Raw genomic sequence first — 17,373 nt, 5'->3', positions numbered from 1 at the left:
ATTTGCAACGGCTATGGCTCCCTCAAGGAAAGCAGTCTATACTATTTCTTTGATGATTGAGTGACTGATCCCTTTAAGGTGATTGAAACCCAAGTACTTGTAAATTCTCCTGGTTCAAGATCTTTCATTACTTCCAGAGTTCTTAAATCCATCAGTAGTCTCAAGTTTCCCTTATTTCAGATGAACTGCTCTACAATTTTCCATTCCGAACTCCATGTGTATATCATCAGAGAATATCTTATTTAAGGCCAGAAGCTGCGTCAGTTGTTCATTGCTAGCAGCGTACAGCTTAAGGGGTAGAAGACGTGTCTTAACGTGTATCTGGAGATACAACTGGGGAGCAGGACCCGTACCTCGCCCTGGCGGCCTCACCTTCTATGCTGAAGAGGTGCTTTGTAGAGGGATGGGAAAAAAGTGAAATGGCGTATTTCTTATAGTGCCGAGAGTGTCCAAGGACATGTTCGTTTCGCCAGGTGCAAGTCTTTTGGTTTGACTCCCGTAGGCGACCTGCGCGTCATGATGAGGATGAAATGATGATGAAGACGACATATACACCCAGCCCCCGTGCTAGCTAAATTAACCAATGATGGTTAATATTCAGGACCCTGCCCGGAATCGAACCCTGGACCCCTCTCACCACAGGCTAGCACACTAACCATTTAGCCATGGAACCGGACTGGGATGGGAAGATTGAAAGAGACAGGCAAGGAAGAGGGAAGGAAGCGGCCGTGGACTTAAGTTAGGTACCATATCCCGGCATTGTCCGACTTCGTGGCGTCAAATCATAAGACCTACACCTGGCGAGCCGAACCCGTCCTGGGATCTCCCGGCGCTAAAAGCCATACGCCATTTCATTTCATCATCATCCCATCCTCATCATGACGCGCAGGTCGCCTACGGGAGTCAAATAGAAAGACCTGCACCTGGCGAGCCGAACCCGTCCTGAGATATCCCGGCACTAAAAGCCATATGACATTTCATTTCATCCCTGCATTTGCATGGAGAAGTGGGAAACCACGGAAAATCATTTCGAGAATGGCTGAGATGGGAATCGAACCCATCCCTACTCAGTTGACCTTCCGAGGCTGAGTGGACCTCGTACCACTTTTCAAACTTCGTGGCAGAGCCGAAAATCGAACCCGGGCCTCCGGGGGTGGCAGCTAATCACGCTAACCACTACACCACAGAGGCGAACTATTTATTTATTTATTTATTTATTTATTTATTTATTTATTTATTTATTTATTTATTTATTTATTTATTTATTTATTTATTTATTTATTTATTTTACTTAAGCAGAGGCGAGATTAGGGTCCGTGGCCCTCTCTTACACTTAACAACGTACTGTATATAAAAGAAATGTACTTTTATATTTAAAATCAAAGATAACTAAGCCGATTAGCAGACTTGGAGAACATACAATGAAGAAAGAAAGCAAAACTTCACAAATAACACAAAGTAAAAGAAATCCAGAGCATATAAGTAAAAAGAAAGTCATAATGATAAAAGTAACATAAAAACTGAAAAATAAAAGCAATGCAAAAACAGAACAAAGTACATATTAAGCTAAATAGTATGTACATTTACACTATAACAATAATAATATTATATTAATTATAAGAAACAACAGTATTTTAGCTGTACAGTAAAATGGCCATGTTACTAGCCCATCTACCTATACATGTATATATTATCTGCGCACTTTTTAGCGATATTTACATCCTAGTGCTGAATCGGTCGACTTCGGTTATCTTCGAGATTCATATTGGCAGCCTTTGAAACACAAACTAAGAATCGCGTGTCATCGCTGAGCGACATCTGGCGTACACTTTAAGTACTCGTACTGTTGTTGTTTACACAGCAAAGCCAAACTATAGAATTCATGCTAGGAACACGTTTCGCATCGGGAAATGATATATAGTATTATATATTGTGTGTGTGACACAGTTGTTGGCGTAAGATAATAAAGTTTTAGAAAATTGATATCCATCGATCATATTATCGATTCAATTCAGATTTCATTTCCATTCAGTTGGCAGTACTATCGGAACCGGCAGTGCTCCCTTCTCACTCCTCATCAGAGTACAAAAATCTCTCACTAAAAAGTGCGCGTACAATACTCTATACTAAAAAGCAGAAGTTTAGAGTGAATTTCTTACTGAGAACATGTTGAAATCTGCTGCGGTGGCGACAACTCCTAACTTATAGGTGCCATCAGCGAGTAACCCGTTGAGGTCTCTGAAGGGTAGCTCCTTGACCTGCGCGGTAAGGAACGAGACAAGGGCTGCTGAATACGCTGTCATCACTATCACGGCGACCACGTACCCCAACAGGTATACCACACGGCCAGACGAGCTCCTCGGGGTTACGTCGTGTCCTGCCAGGGCAAGACACAAAATATACGAGGGTTGATTCAGAAGTATGGCTGCATGTGATTTGTTAGTGTGCGCTATACGATGTCATGTTTGTTAGCAAAGCGGTTCCCATGCATTGGTTACTTCACTTCGTAAATATCATCGAAGTCACACGGACTAAGATGTAAGAACGCTGTTCAAATTTGGTTACTTCCATTATGCATCGAAGTCATTAAATAACTGACAAACGGGCGTGACCACGGCTGGAATGATGGACCTATACCCCCATCTGCCGGCTAAATTACGAAGTTCCTGTAACATTCTTTCAGATATAATATTACAAGTTTGGCTTTGGCACATTTTCCAAAAATAGAAAATTGTTGCCATGACTTCTGAATCAACCCTCGTGCTTTAAATAAATTCTTATATACACTGTATATACAGTATATGAGTTGGAAATGCCAGGAATAAGAACGATTCATTTCTAGCCAATCATTCAATCCACTGAAAGAAAAATAATATTTCTACAGCTTAAGATGTCAGTGTCTATGTCAACAAATATCCTTCATGGACAAAGCAACAATAGATGAATAATAATAATAATAATAATAATAATAATAATAATAATAATAATAATAATAATAATAATAATAATAATAATAATAATAATTGGGAAGTATGGCATATATTGTGCAAAGACTGGACAAGAAAAAACATTTGAGTGAAGTGTTTTGTTTTATTATCTAATTGCTTTGCCATGTGGGCTGTGTTGTGGTTTTTCCTGGGATCTACTCTTTTTTTTTGCCCTAGGTTACGTAATGTTTGTTTTAATCAGTAAAACTTGACCCCTACCGCGGGGCTCGTTCCGGGATATTGCAATTAATATAGGTTAGAGTCTGATGAGTCTAGTGTTAGCCCTAAGATAAAACGATGATTTATAGAGGAAACGCCTGAAAAACCTTACATATAATTGGTGGAAATAAATCTAAGTCCCTCATAGGGAAGTTAGACTTTTCATTATAACTAATATGTGCTGAAAAATTTATAAGATGTTGATAAGACGTTGTTAAGAAGACTGATGTATCTTGATGGAGGTATGTACTTCCAAAATTAATATTAGCATGTGATTATCCTTAGTATCTGATGAGTTGAGAGTCTAATGAAGAAGATGGCAATGACGAGCTGCAATTTATAACAGTTATCGATATTTTAACGGGATGAATTTCGTGTCATTAGTTGTCAATGATTATGACGAATATGCTTGGAGACAACCAAAGGATAAACAAACATATTATCCACTATGAAGAGTGAATAAAGACATGTTGCCATAAAATGGTGTTAAATTTCCCTTTGGGATAATGAAATGATCATAAATATGTTGTTCAGTAAATAAAATTCCAGTCGATAACAATTAATTAATTTGCATATAATGAATTATTTTGGGAGACATCTGTATGGAATTTGGAGTCGTCAAGTATAGAAATGAGTGCATCGAAATAAGAGAAACTGACTCAGAGTGTATGAAATTACCACGAATGAAATAATCCTTCTCTAGCAGTGTTGCCAACACTGCGTTTTCCCCACTAAATCTAGTATTTTTTTACTCTTCGTCAGTGGGTACATTTTAACACACATTCTCTTAATTAAAAAGTAAGAAAAAGAAACTGTTAGAAGAGGAACTCGAAAGTGTTGGTGTTATTTTCAGTAAACCGAAGAAAGTGAACGAACCATAGCCTGTACCACTAAATGCTGCATGTGATGTAAGTCTTGTTCTTGCCGAGGATGCGTGTGAAGACTTATACAAGTACATGAAAATCCTCTCTGATGCAGCTCGGATATTACGAGCTTCTGTTATGAAACTTAGGAAATGGACTTTCAGCGGGTCCCTTAAGAAAGCAGACAAGGAAGAAGTCATTCCGAAACAAGTTCATCATTTTTGTAAATGGTGCATCAACGGTCACATGGATATGAAATGTGAAAATTTTCTTAATAATGATAGACTTTTAATAGAAAAGTTCATATGTCAAGTCTAAGTCCCTGGCACAAATATATCAAACATTGGAGAGCTGAGGTGGTAGGTGTTCACAAACAAAGAAACTCGAGGAGAAAACTTGCCACCAACAAGAGCATCAGTGATACCCTATGTTGATAGAATTCCTTATCAAACCATAGTAGGCCTATGGTGTTGTGCAGACCAACCCTACCCAGATCTGCCTTCACCATTGAACTGTGGCTGGGAATTGAAAAAGAAAAACGACCATTATGCTCCTGTTATGTGTATGCTACCATGCGCTCAAGAGACAGTTCTTCAGCTTATTCTGTGGTCTTGTGGGGAATGTGTGTTTTACCATGTAAATGTCTTTCCCACAATCTAAACTAGACTGAGCTGTGTGTGTGCATGGAGGAGATGAAGAAATGTGTGACAATTATGATGAACATGCACACCATGAATATTCATCGGAGTTAGATATTGATGATAATTTGTTTGTAAAAGGAAATGTAATGTCATTAAAAATACTTTTTATATCAATACATAATATATTTCAAGAACTACTACTACTGCTATTACTACTACAAATTTATTATATGAGACGCAGTTAAATTTATCATTAGTTCATCAATGTTTTTGCTATATCATTGTAAATGAATTAGTATAGTGCGTTTCATACCATTGTACATGACTGCACTAGTAATGTTTGTTCCATATCATAGTATTATTATAGTTAATTTGAGTAAATAACAGCATTATCATTATTTGTTTGAGCCTTTACTAAATAACTGATGGTAACATGTTCATAACTGATGATGGCATATGTAATGGAGCTTAACTCACAAACGGTAAGAGATACGAAAAAAATGACAAGGAATCATTGACAGCAGAAAATGTTCTATGCACATTTTACGTATAAGCACTCTGGAAGGACTTATAAGGACTTATTCCAACGACATGAAAGATATAGACTGCTACCTGCCGACATATTTGAATCTACTTGAACTGCTGGCAACCATGACACTTGAAGGCAAAACAAACGACAGGTGGATGTATTTGTATAGAGGTAAGATAAGGGCGCATTCTGTCCGAAGGCAGGTCCGAACCTCCGCAGAGGTGTGCCTGAGCCGGAGTTTACTTACGGTAGGGTGGCCAGTTCCTTTCCGCTCCTCCATTCCCGTACCCCCCACCACCAGCGCGTGGTTACCCATCCAAATCTTGACCACGCCCAATGTTGCTTAACTTCGGAGATCGCACGGGATCCGGTGTTTCAACACGGGTACGGCCGTTGGTTATTTGTATAGACGTATACATTACATTTCGATATTCTTCAAGTTTGATGCCATAAAACCGGCCTTAATTATGATACAAAATATGTTTAAAAATCTGTTAAAAGCACCATAAAAGTTGTGTGATGACAATGTTTAACCAAAGTGAATAATTCGTTTGTACCGGGAGAGTTGGCCTTGCGGTTAGGGCCGCGCAAGCTGTGAGCTTGCATCTGGAAAGTAGTGGGTTCAAACCCCACTGCCGACAGCCCTAAAGGTGGTTTTCCGTGGTTTCCCATTTTCACACCTTAATTCCTTAATTAAGGCCACGGCCGCTTCCTTCCCACTCCTAGGTCTTTCCTATCCCATCATCGCCGTAAGACCCATCTGTTTCAGTGCGACGTAAAGCAAATTGTATAAAAATAATGTTAATAATAATAATAATAATAATAATAATAATAATAATAATAATAATAATAATAATAATAATAATAATAATAATAATAATAATAATAATAATTTGTTTGTGGTTATGTGGTATTAGACTATGTTGGTTGAATTCAGTAATTCAGATTACTGTTAAACAATAATATTTAATGAAATAATATTAAGTAGTCAAAGTAGGTTACCTAAAAACAATTAGAATATAAGCTACTCATAAAGTGTATTGTAATTATGGAATATTAAATCCTTCTCCCTCCGTTGTAGTCCCAGGAAAGGGGAGTGGTGGTGATTATTGTTTTAATAGGAAGTACAACTAGGCAACTATCCTCTATACAACACTAAACAGAGAAAAAACTGGAAAGGATCCGACACTTCGAAAAATGAAGGTACCGGCCAAAAAAGACAAAAGCTACGAAGGGCGAAGACTCCCTAGGCTTCAAATACACTAATAGCATCGGGGTCGGAAAATAACAAGATTTGACCAAGGGAGGTCGGATGGTATAGAAGAACGTAAGAATCCTGGCACAAGTAAGTGGAAACAATACCAGGACTCAGATTAAGGCCCCGTGATCGCCAATCCATGCTCCCAAGTTAAGACCCTTTGAGTCGCTTCTTGCGACAGGCAAGGGATACCGTGGGTGTTATTCTACCGCCACCATCCACAGGGGAATTTCAATGGAAACCTTGAAGAAAAATAATGTGTCATAATTGGAATGGCCTATGGGATATGAAAGTGGGTTTAGGCCTATACTAAAATAACTCGCAAATAATTGTTCATACTGTACATAGGGCCTACTTGTGAAATTAAACGTTAATCACTTTCTGGTGGCGTTTGCTGCAGTTAAACGATGCGCATGCTATGGACATCTTGATAAAGAAAAACGCGTATTACTACAAATTAATACTATTCACCTTCTTTCCAACCAAACAGCTGCCAGGTCTGCTGCGCTTATTTTCATTAAAAGTCCTATGATTTTTAATTGTAACAGAGTTTTCAAAACGCCTGAACTTGCTAGTTTTAAATAAGACTTTATTTTTGCTACAAAAATAACCGCATCTATTCATGACCTGATAATACGGCTAAGCTAAAGTGGCATGTGGCTAGGCCAATATCGAAGTGTCAAGTTCTCTCGCCTGCAACTGCCATGGCCACGGCCGACTTGATGCGTCGCTCTAGCTAGCTAGGAGCGCAGCGAGGTATCCAGTCGGCCGTGCCATGGCAGGCGTAGTTCACTAAGCTTCAGTCAGGGGCGCTGCAACGAGTATGTTTAGCAGTCTATATCTTTCATGTCCTTGAGTTATTCTTAATATAATGAATAAATGTAACATGTGATGGTCATCTTGGATGTATGGCGTCATAAAACCAAACGGCGCAATTTTAAGGTAAACACCCGGTATTACACCATTATGTAACATTCAATAAAGCGATTTCACATAGTCGCACCTTCCCTTCACAAAAAAAATCCCATGGAATGCACTATGCTTCTGGACTATTTCGTACAAATAGCAGTTGCCCATGCATGTACAAACACTTTGCCCAGAAATATTGAGTTTCTTATAAGTGCGATTTATAACTGGTTCTCAAAAAATCTTCTCTTAGACAGCTTGCATCCAGACACATTTACCAGGCTATCAATGATAGCCATGAGGCTTTGAAAATATCAGGCTATCAGTTTGCTCAGCGTTTGATAGAATAGTTACAGCCTGGTTACACAATGGCTGAAACTGAAATCATATTTTGGAATTGTTTGGATCAGTGAGAACTGTTATATTGCAGAAACTCCGCATGCTATACTTAAAGATGAAGACAATTTAGTTTACCTGCTATTCCTGAAAAGGATTCATGAGGATGTTACAAGTGCAAATAAGCGAAACTCTTAACTGACTTAAAATTGTTGATTGTATTACTGGGAAAAACCGCTGTATTGCCTACATTTAAATTTGGTTATACCAGTAGTGACTTTAAAAACCATCTTAACCTCAAACTATACCTGGGATACTAATGTGAAAGTAAAATTGGAAAGATGAAGGTGGAGCAAAGACTCACCGCAGAAAATGAACACTTAATTCGAAGACGCTGTACATCATTTGTTTAATCAAGGAACTGCAGAGAAGACTTCCTGAAAATATGGATATATTAAAAACTGTTGCTAGACCTTAGTCCTGGTCATGCTTTTCGACAAATTAAGGAACCTTTGATTCCATTAACGGAGATGTTTAGCATCCCATCGGAAGTAAAGGGAAAAATAGAGGCACAGTGGGGTGTATTCAACTTAATTACATGGCAGAATGTCAGCAATTCTCGACGGTTTTGGTGTGAACTCATTAGATACAGAGATGCATCAAACATAAACCCATTTAAAGACCTAGCAGAATTAGCATTATCAATGTTTCCTGGTCAAATGCATAGGTGGAATTGTTGTTCAGTCAAATGAACGTACTGTGGTAAAAACTAAACTTAGAAAAAGGATGGGGACTGAGTTATTGCAGTATATCTTGACATTTTGAGCTGGATTAAGACGGCTTAGTAAATGTTGCCATGATTTTGAACTGTCCCAGCAAGTGTTGTTGTTTGTTGTTGTTGCTAGTTGCTTTACGTCGCACCGACACAGATAGGTCTTATTGCGACGATGGGACAGGAAAGGGCTAGGAGTGGGAAGGAAGCGGCCGTGCACTTAATTAAGGTACGGCCCCAGCATTTGCCTGGTGTGAAAATGGGAAACCACGGAAAACCATTTTCAGGGCTGTCGATAGTGGGGTTCGAACCTACTATCTCCCGAATACTGGATAGTGGCCGCACTTAAGCGACTGCAGGTATCGAGCTCGGTCCAGCAAGTGTTAAAACAAATTGGGACAGTACAAGCCTACAGAATACTTTCCCCAATCAGGGAGAGTTGGAAGGTCGAGTGAACGAGAGTGATATCGATAGTGCCTTTGTACAAGGCAACACAGCCACTTCAAGAAATGAAGATGGAGATGCAGGAGTATTAATTTTCCAGTTTTGTTAAGTGTTCAACGATGACTTTTCTTTCTTGTAACAGCTCTGTGGGGCCTTATGCTACCTTAAAACAAGTTTACTAATATTAATGATACTGAGGCTTGTATATAAAGAGGGAGAAAAAAATTAGTGGATTTTATGTTCAATTCGGTGTTGTTTGTGTGTGTTTAGTGGCTTTATTGACATTGGTGTTGGCAACACTGGCCTCTGGGGTATGATGAGACGAGGCCTCTATATAATTCCTCTCAATCATGGCCATCCTCAATACTTCACATCACAGCCTGCACGGTTGCTAGGTAACATCGCGTCACACATTTTGCATCCACAATCCGTAACGCAAATTTTCAGATGATCCCCAGCCATAAGACATATTTATGTCAACATTTCTACAGCACCTGAGACTGTAGTTAAAATATTGTATAAAGATGTGTTTGGCAATGAAAGCGTTAGGTAGAACCGTAAAAGACTAAGGGATTTTTTAATATTACGATAAGTTTAGGTGCGTCCTTGACTTTTTCTCTGACCGTGATTTAGTTGCTATGTGGTCTTGAATTTGAGATACGGGGGGGGGGGGGGAGATAATGAACAACTGACGATGCGCGTTTTGCAGCACCTCATCAAATCAAGATAGTTACTGCAGCTGGGATATGAAGATGAAGGGGACCTTGAAGACGACGAAGGCGTTGTAATTATCAGTGGCGCTAGCTGCAATCTTGGCTTCAAACCTAAAAATAAATTAAAAGAACATGACAGAATGAAGCCGAAAGGAACTCACGAAACAGCAACATCTACAGAAGATAGCGAAAGTGAAGATGTTTGGGTCACGAACTATTTCACATCGACAAGACGTAGAAATTCAGATCGTGCACTCATAATGTCGTTTCGGGACGTTGAAGATTCTATACGCACCTTTGATGGTAGGTAAGAAATTAGATTTAATTGTTTGAGGAAACTTCTTTATTGATGTGATGGGACAGCATGCTGAAGTTGGTATTTGCTAAGAAATTCATGTCTGGTTTCGGAAAGCTTTCATTCAAGGTGAAATCGGCTTATCACCATGGAAACATAAAGAAATTGATTGAAGAGTCTAATATCGAGTTTAACAGTGAAAAAATACACAGATACACGGAATGCTGCATAGGCGTTAAAAGATGGACGAGGAATCACTCCAAGAATGCTTGCTTTTAATGAAGGAGAATTGTTTATAGAATGTATAGAGAATGATTCTGGTAGTAAAATGGCTGTATATGGGGCTAAGAATATTAGAGATTTTAAGGGAAATCTGCGGAACTATGAATGCAGTGTTGATAGAACATAACATGAAAGTTTCCAAGAAAGATGTTGGTTTGAAATCTGATTCACGAGATAAGCGTACGACAGCTGTTGAAGGAAAACAATAGCAAAGATGTTTTAATAGTGAGGAAGCAGGCCACAAGTCGACAAATTGTGGGCAAAAGGATGGGTGTCTGAAGTGATTGAGATACAATCAATTTGGGAATAAGTCAGTAGACTGTCATTCAGTAGAAACCAGGGATGTTAAATTGTAGTTCATTTAACTCTATGGATAATGCGGCACCATCAGTTTTGAGCACCAAAATAAGAATTCCCAAAATAATACACTACGATCGACGCGATGGTAGGCACAAACAGTAGCGTTACTTTGATTCGAGGAGATATCTAAAAGGAAGTTGGAGCTTGTCCTCTCAGAAGGTCCAATCTGGTCCTAACAGAAAATATGATTTGCCTCAAGGCTATTTTCATGGTCTTTGTTGAGAATGAAATATTTTATACTGATGTGTATGTCGTTTCAAGGGACATCATAAAACTTCCTGCTATCCTTGGAAATGATGTTCTTCGCAAGGCAGGAGTGGTGATCAATCAAAATAGCACTCAATTTTCTAGAACAAAACCAGATTTGTTTCTGATGAAGATGAGGATTGTAGAAGAATGGTCATTGAACGTAGGTGGAGATCAGAGTCAACAAGTTGAAGAAATCTTCTCCTCCTGTGAACCACCCAAAACATAATATTCCTATGTAGAATTGGCCATTACACTTAAGGACGAACAATCAGCTTTCATCAGACCACAACGCGTACCATCTGCAGAAAAGGAAGCTATCAATGAGGAAGCACAAACGTGGCTGGAAGAATCAAGGTCTTCAGAGTATGCTAATCCTGTGGTGGTAGTTTGGAAGAAAGATGGCTCGTTAGGATTGTGTATTGATTACCTCAAGATCAACAAAATCATACCATAAGGATTTCTACCCTCTGCCACTATTGTTGTTTGGGTCAACAGTCCATAGACTGTTTTATGCAGCTCTCCATGTCACCCTATCCTGTGCTCACCTTTTCATTTCTACGTAACTACCACATCCTACATCTGCTCTAACCTGCTTATCATATTCATACCTTGGACTATCCGTACCGTTCTTACCGCCTATACTTCTCTCAAACACTAACTGAACAATTTATCGGTGCCTTGAGATGTGTCCTATCATTCCTATCTCTTCTTGTAGTAAAATTTAGCCAAATCGATCTCCTCTAACCAATTCCTATACGTTGTCCTCCGCGATGGAGAATTATGGACAAAGATATAAAAGATCTCATTGCATGTACTATTTTAACGACCTTTACGTGTACCATATCCCAATTTTCTCTGAAGACCCAGCAGTATATATATTTACAATTTTATTTGCTTTACGTAGCACCGAAACAGATAGTTCTTATGGCGGCGATAGGATAGGAAAGGGCTAGGAGTGAGAAGGAAGCTGCCATGGCCTTACTAATTATGTTACAGTCCCGACATTAGGCTCGTGTTAAAATGGGAAACCATGGAAAACCGCCTTCAGGGCTGCCTACAGTGAGGTTCGAACCCACTATCTCCTGAATGCAAGCTGACAGGTTCGAGACCCATACATTTTATTCCTCTAAATGGTAACATCATGAGAGAACAGGGCGTGTTACCACGAAATCATCAAACATTATGACATTCCCAAGAAGGAAATGGGCTAAGAGTTCGTGTAAAATTTATGTGAATTTTTTAGTCCTGTACGTGTATTTCGTAAACTCCCGAAAGATAGCGTTACATTTATGTATACACTTCAACTCCTGAAAAATGCATAGTAACAATCTCACACGTCTGAATTTTCCATTCGATCAATCAATCAATCAATCAATCAATCAATCAATCAATCAATCAATCAATCAATCAATCAATCAAATCGTCATCAGTGTTCAGCATTTAGGGCTATCACATAGGTGGCAGATTCCCTATTAATTGTTTACCATTGGAGACAGCTTTCTAGCTAGCAATTTGTTTCCGTTCTAGAAATGTTCAAATTTTGTCACTGCTGAACTGACATCGAGTGTAGAACACCCAGAACTTTTGTTTGTTAATATGATTACTGAAACGTTGAACTGGAAAGAAAGTTTAGGCCTATACGTTGTACAATTCATTTCAAAAATATTCATAAACCGCTAGTTGGCTACCTATCTACGAGTTAGTATTCGGGAGGTGGTGGGCTCGAACCCCAACTTCGTCAGCCATGAAGATGGTTCTTCATGGTTCCCAATGTTCACATCAGGCAAACGTCGGGGCTGTACTGAACCTTAAGTCCATGGTCGCTTTCTTCTCAATCCTATGCCTTTTTCAACTCATCGTCACAAATAACCTATCAGTATTAGTACGATATTAGGTCACTAGTAACGAGATGATCACAAATAGGCAATATGTAACATCCGTAACAAGGCAATCTTTGAACATGATTATTCTTATGATACAGATCTAAACTTTTACAGCCCGCTGTCAATTTTCAGTGTTCAAAGGTCGAATCCTGACGCAGTCGATTGACATTTAAAAGTACTCAAATGCATGCGAATATATTTAACCTACTGGCTTGTCAAAGACCCTTTCTTAGAGTAAAATTCTGGCTCTCTAGCATCTGTTAAAACCAGTGACAGTTTACAGGACATAAAACACACGGCATATTATTATTATTATTATTATTATTACTATTATTATTATTATTATTATTATTATTATTATTATTATTATTATTATTATTATTATTATTATTGGAATTTCCCCTTACAAAGAGAACATTAATTTTGTGAAGCACAAACAAAAATAGGTTGCTCACTCTGAATATGTACAAGTTCCTGATGGAATTTAAATATGTTGTCACCGAGCGAATTATCTATGTGGATTGGGTTACGTTGCTGTTAGCTTACAGCTCATGATAACCCTGAAGATGATAGTCCATGGTTTCTCATTTTAACACCAGCCATATACCGGGGCTGTATCTTAATTAAGCCCATGGTCGTTCCCTTCCTAAGAGGCCCTGGACTATCCCATCGTCGCCATGAGATCTGTCTATGCCGGTGCGACATAAAACAAAGGCTGTAGCATATATATATATATATATATATATATATATATATATATATATATATATATATATATATATATATTGTCACAGTGAACACGAGGAGTTTCATGGGCGCTGAACGTAAATTTCAATGCTGAACGTAAATTTCAATGGTTACAGGAAATAGAAAAATAGTATGAGACCTTACGAATGTTTTATATTGAATGAGTTAGACCGGAGGATGATAAGACTTTCACTGTTGTGGCTTACCTTCGCTACTGAAATCATACCTACCCTGTCGAATAGGAATCTTACGCTAATATACATGACCCTGAAACAAAGACCACCATAATATATGGTATTTTATGTACATATTTACTACCGGGGAGTATCCGTGGCTCAGACTGCAGCGCGTCGCCCTCTCACCGCTGGATACCGTGGTTCAAATCCCGGTCATTCCATGTGAGATTTGTGCTGGACAAAGCGGAGGCGGGACAGGTCTTTCTCCGGGTACTCCGGTTTTCCCTGTCATCTTTCATTCCAGCAACACTCTTCATTCTCATTTCGTAGCATCTATCATTCATTAATATATCACTTTGGGAGTGGTGACCCCATAGTAATAACAGCCTATATATAATTCATTCATTACATCCCTGACCCGGTCACTGGCTAGAAAACAGGTTGTAGGTTTTCATTTTCATTTACTATCGGGATTGACACACATACAAGTAATGGAAATATAACGTGTGATTAATACAGTTTTCTCTTTCAACATTATTAGCTGGTCCTTGACTGACTTTGACTGGATGGTCAGCATCGAGGCTTTCGATTCAGAGGGTCTCTGGTTCGGTTCTCGGTGGATTGTGGATTTTAACTACATCTGATGAATCTCTGTAACTAGGGGATTAGGTTTCATGTTTATCCCAATACAAACCTCTTCATGTACATTGAACACGCCCCACCACAGAAACAGTCAATAGTAAATATATCCCTTTATATCGGACTGAAGTTCACACCTGTGATCTAACCAGGGTGCGGAATAAAAAACGGAGAATGAAAAGAAGAAGAAGATTTGTTTTGCTAGTGGCTTTACGTCGCATCGGCACAGATAGGTCTTATGGCGACGATGGGATAGGAAAGGCCTAGGAGTTGGAAGGAAGAGGCCTTGGCCTTAATTAAGGTACAGCTCCAGCATTTACCTGGTGAGAAAATGGGAAACCACGGACAACCATCTTCAGGGCTGCCGACAGTGGGATTCGAACCCAACTCGCCCGGCTAGAAGATTTTTATTGGCTGGAATATATATAACTATAATGTCCTTTGGTTATACACCTTTTGGTTAGCTGCTAGTGATAAGAATAGGGATGATGCGATGTCTTCTCGCCATGAGGCCAGTCATGGCATTGCCACGGTAGAAAGGTAGTAGTTAATGGGGTGTAACAGTTAGGAGATTATCTCTATTAACCATTTCAGTTGGTGGCTTCTGCATCAGGGTTTATATAGTTAGATTGGTGTCTTGTAGAAACTGGATCAGTGCTCTGTAGATTTTGTTATCGTGGTCTTGACGAGCTGATAGTTGGTGACGTCTCTGACTTCTCTTTGCTTAGACGCGTAATTGCTTAGCAGCAACCTTCGCATACACTGGTGTACGGTCTGAATTAGCAGGACCTTGCAAGAACCGCCAAAATACTCAGACGAATAGCGCTCGGCCGGCGGATGCTCTGGAACGATGCTTCAAAACATAAGAGCCGAATTTTCTGGAGAATCATCAGAGTTACAAAGGAAACACATATCACAGATTCTTGGATTTATTTGGTGATGTGACTAAATATTTCCTTATTAATTTTGTTTATCTGTCTCGAGGATGCATGCATTCAATAAATATCTACAATCTTAATGGCAATCATTTAAAACAATATATATTTTACACATGCCTTGGACAGTATTTTTCACCAATGATTCCGTTATAAAACATCGCAACCTCAGAATCAGATTATCATCAGAAGAGTTTTACAATTCTTTGGAACGACAGTATAGAAAAACTGATCATACTCGGAAATGTTCCCGGGAAGAGGATTGTGGATGGTCCCACTCCATGGTCGCAGTTGGGTTGAACATTCTTTGTGCAGCACGCCTGGCCGAGGATTGCACGAGACCAATTACCTACGATCCTCAGAATTGAGGAAGCGATAATAGAGAGAGTGAGAGAGAAGTGATTTTCAAATTATAATCATCTTGAGTTTTTAATTAAATATGTATTTGAGGTATATTCATACCATATTTCAGTTTAATTGGCCCAGTGGTTTAGGTGTGACTGAGCGGGAAATGAAGAGACACGAACTCATTTTAAAATAGAGCGAGAATCTTAAAATAATTTCTGACATATTATATTTTCAGATTAATATCTCGAAATAAAACATAGCAGAATGTATCCATCGTTTAGTTCCACACATGTTATAATTAAATCATGACAAACTGAGTGTAACCAGCGGGGCCTCGATCTCCCTCTACTTCTCTTAGCCTCGAAAGTACAGTCCCGTGATATTGAAAGAAGCATTCTGACAGATAGTGCTGGAAGGAGGAGCATTGCACGTGTCATTGCACGATGTTGCCACATTCTTGCATCTCTTTCCCCTCCCCTCGCTTCCGGCCCAATTGTTCGTTCATTCAAACCGCTGTGTTCTGTTGTACACAGCTCAGAAGTGAGAGGTTTTGCAACTGTAGGCAACACAAGCCGGCCAGCAGGCTTATCTCCATGGGAACCGCAGTGGATCCACCCACGTTTCCATGACAACCATACACGTTACTCCCTTCTCCCCACCCAGGCAGGCAGTAAACGGAACTCGCTCTAAGAAGTGTCAGAATGCTTCTTTCAGTATTACTTCCTCCATTCACCTCACATTGCCCCACTGCAGAAGGCGGCTGATACGTATAGCTTCAGCCCATCGAGTTTTCGGTCACCAGTATTCTGCATTTAGGGCAGTCGCCCAAGTGGCAGACTCCCTATCAGTTGTTTACCTATTTTTTTGTTAAAAGTTTTCAAGGAACCTGGAAATTTATCAAACATCCCTTCATAATGTATTCCAATCCCTTACTCCTCGTCCTATAAATATTTACCCCAATTTGTCCTCTTGAAATCCAGCTTTATCTTCATATTAAGATATTTTCTTTTAAGCTTTTAAAAGCTCCGCTAATGTTATTCCATGCCATCTCTCCGGTGATAGTTCGAAACTATCTCGGGCATCTCGTCTGTAGTTTGTTAATAACTTTGCCTTTATATTCTCCTTTCAAGTATCCTCCTGCAATTTTTCCCACTTACTTGTACCAGCACCCATTTCCGCTACTTTCATGTCTCTTACGTCTAACTTATGAATAAGGTGCCCTGAATCTACACACATTTCTCTCTCGTACAGCAACTGTGATTTGAAACCAAACCGATATAAAGATAGTTTCGTCCGATAATCTGGGTGCCCCTTGTTTGATATATGGGTCACAGCCGACTTGATGCGTCAATTTAGCTAGCTCCTTTCCAAACTTGACAATCGGGTCCACGTACTGTAATCGCAGTAGTTTCATAGCTCGACACGTGGTGCTTGCGGCCTAAGTTTTTGCTGTGAAAATGCATACTCCTCTATGGAAAATATCGTTGCCTACGTTATAACACAAGGCCTGGAAATAGAGCCCGTAAAACGCTATGGAAGTGGTTACACTGAAGTTCAATGCCGGGCCGCTAGGATCGCTTTCTTGCCCCCTGTCTACCAGGTTCGCGCCTTTAAACGTGTTCATTATCTGAGTTGGTTGTGAATGTATTATGTATTCGTCTGATGTTGAGAATTCGCAGTTCCAGTCATGGTTTATTCACGAGAAATTAAAGGTAGTGGAATTTCGTTTCACAAGTTTCCAGTGAATGTTCAATGTTCGAATCATTATACAGAGGAAGTACGCATCAGATA

General features: G+C 39.4%; 1 protein-coding gene across 1 annotated transcript in view; it reads right to left on the bottom strand.

Moving 5' to 3' along the window:
* LOC137498938 (glutamate receptor ionotropic, kainate glr-3-like) overlaps positions 1–17,373 on the bottom strand; it is a 63,673-nt gene that overhangs the window by 30,478 nt on the left and 15,822 nt on the right. The window contains exon 3 of the mRNA XM_068226799.1: positions 2,160–2,377. Coding sequence (XP_068082900.1) covers positions 2,160–2,377 — 218 coding nt within the window. The remainder of the gene's footprint in view (positions 1–2,159; positions 2,378–17,373) is intronic.

The sequence above is a fragment of the Anabrus simplex genome, chromosome 3 (assembly GCF_040414725.1).
Source record: "Anabrus simplex isolate iqAnaSimp1 chromosome 3, ASM4041472v1, whole genome shotgun sequence".
NCBI lineage: Eukaryota > Metazoa > Arthropoda > Insecta > Orthoptera > Tettigoniidae > Anabrus > Anabrus simplex.
Note: the sequence above shows the minus strand (reverse complement) of the source record. Positions and strands in the feature narration are given on the sequence as shown.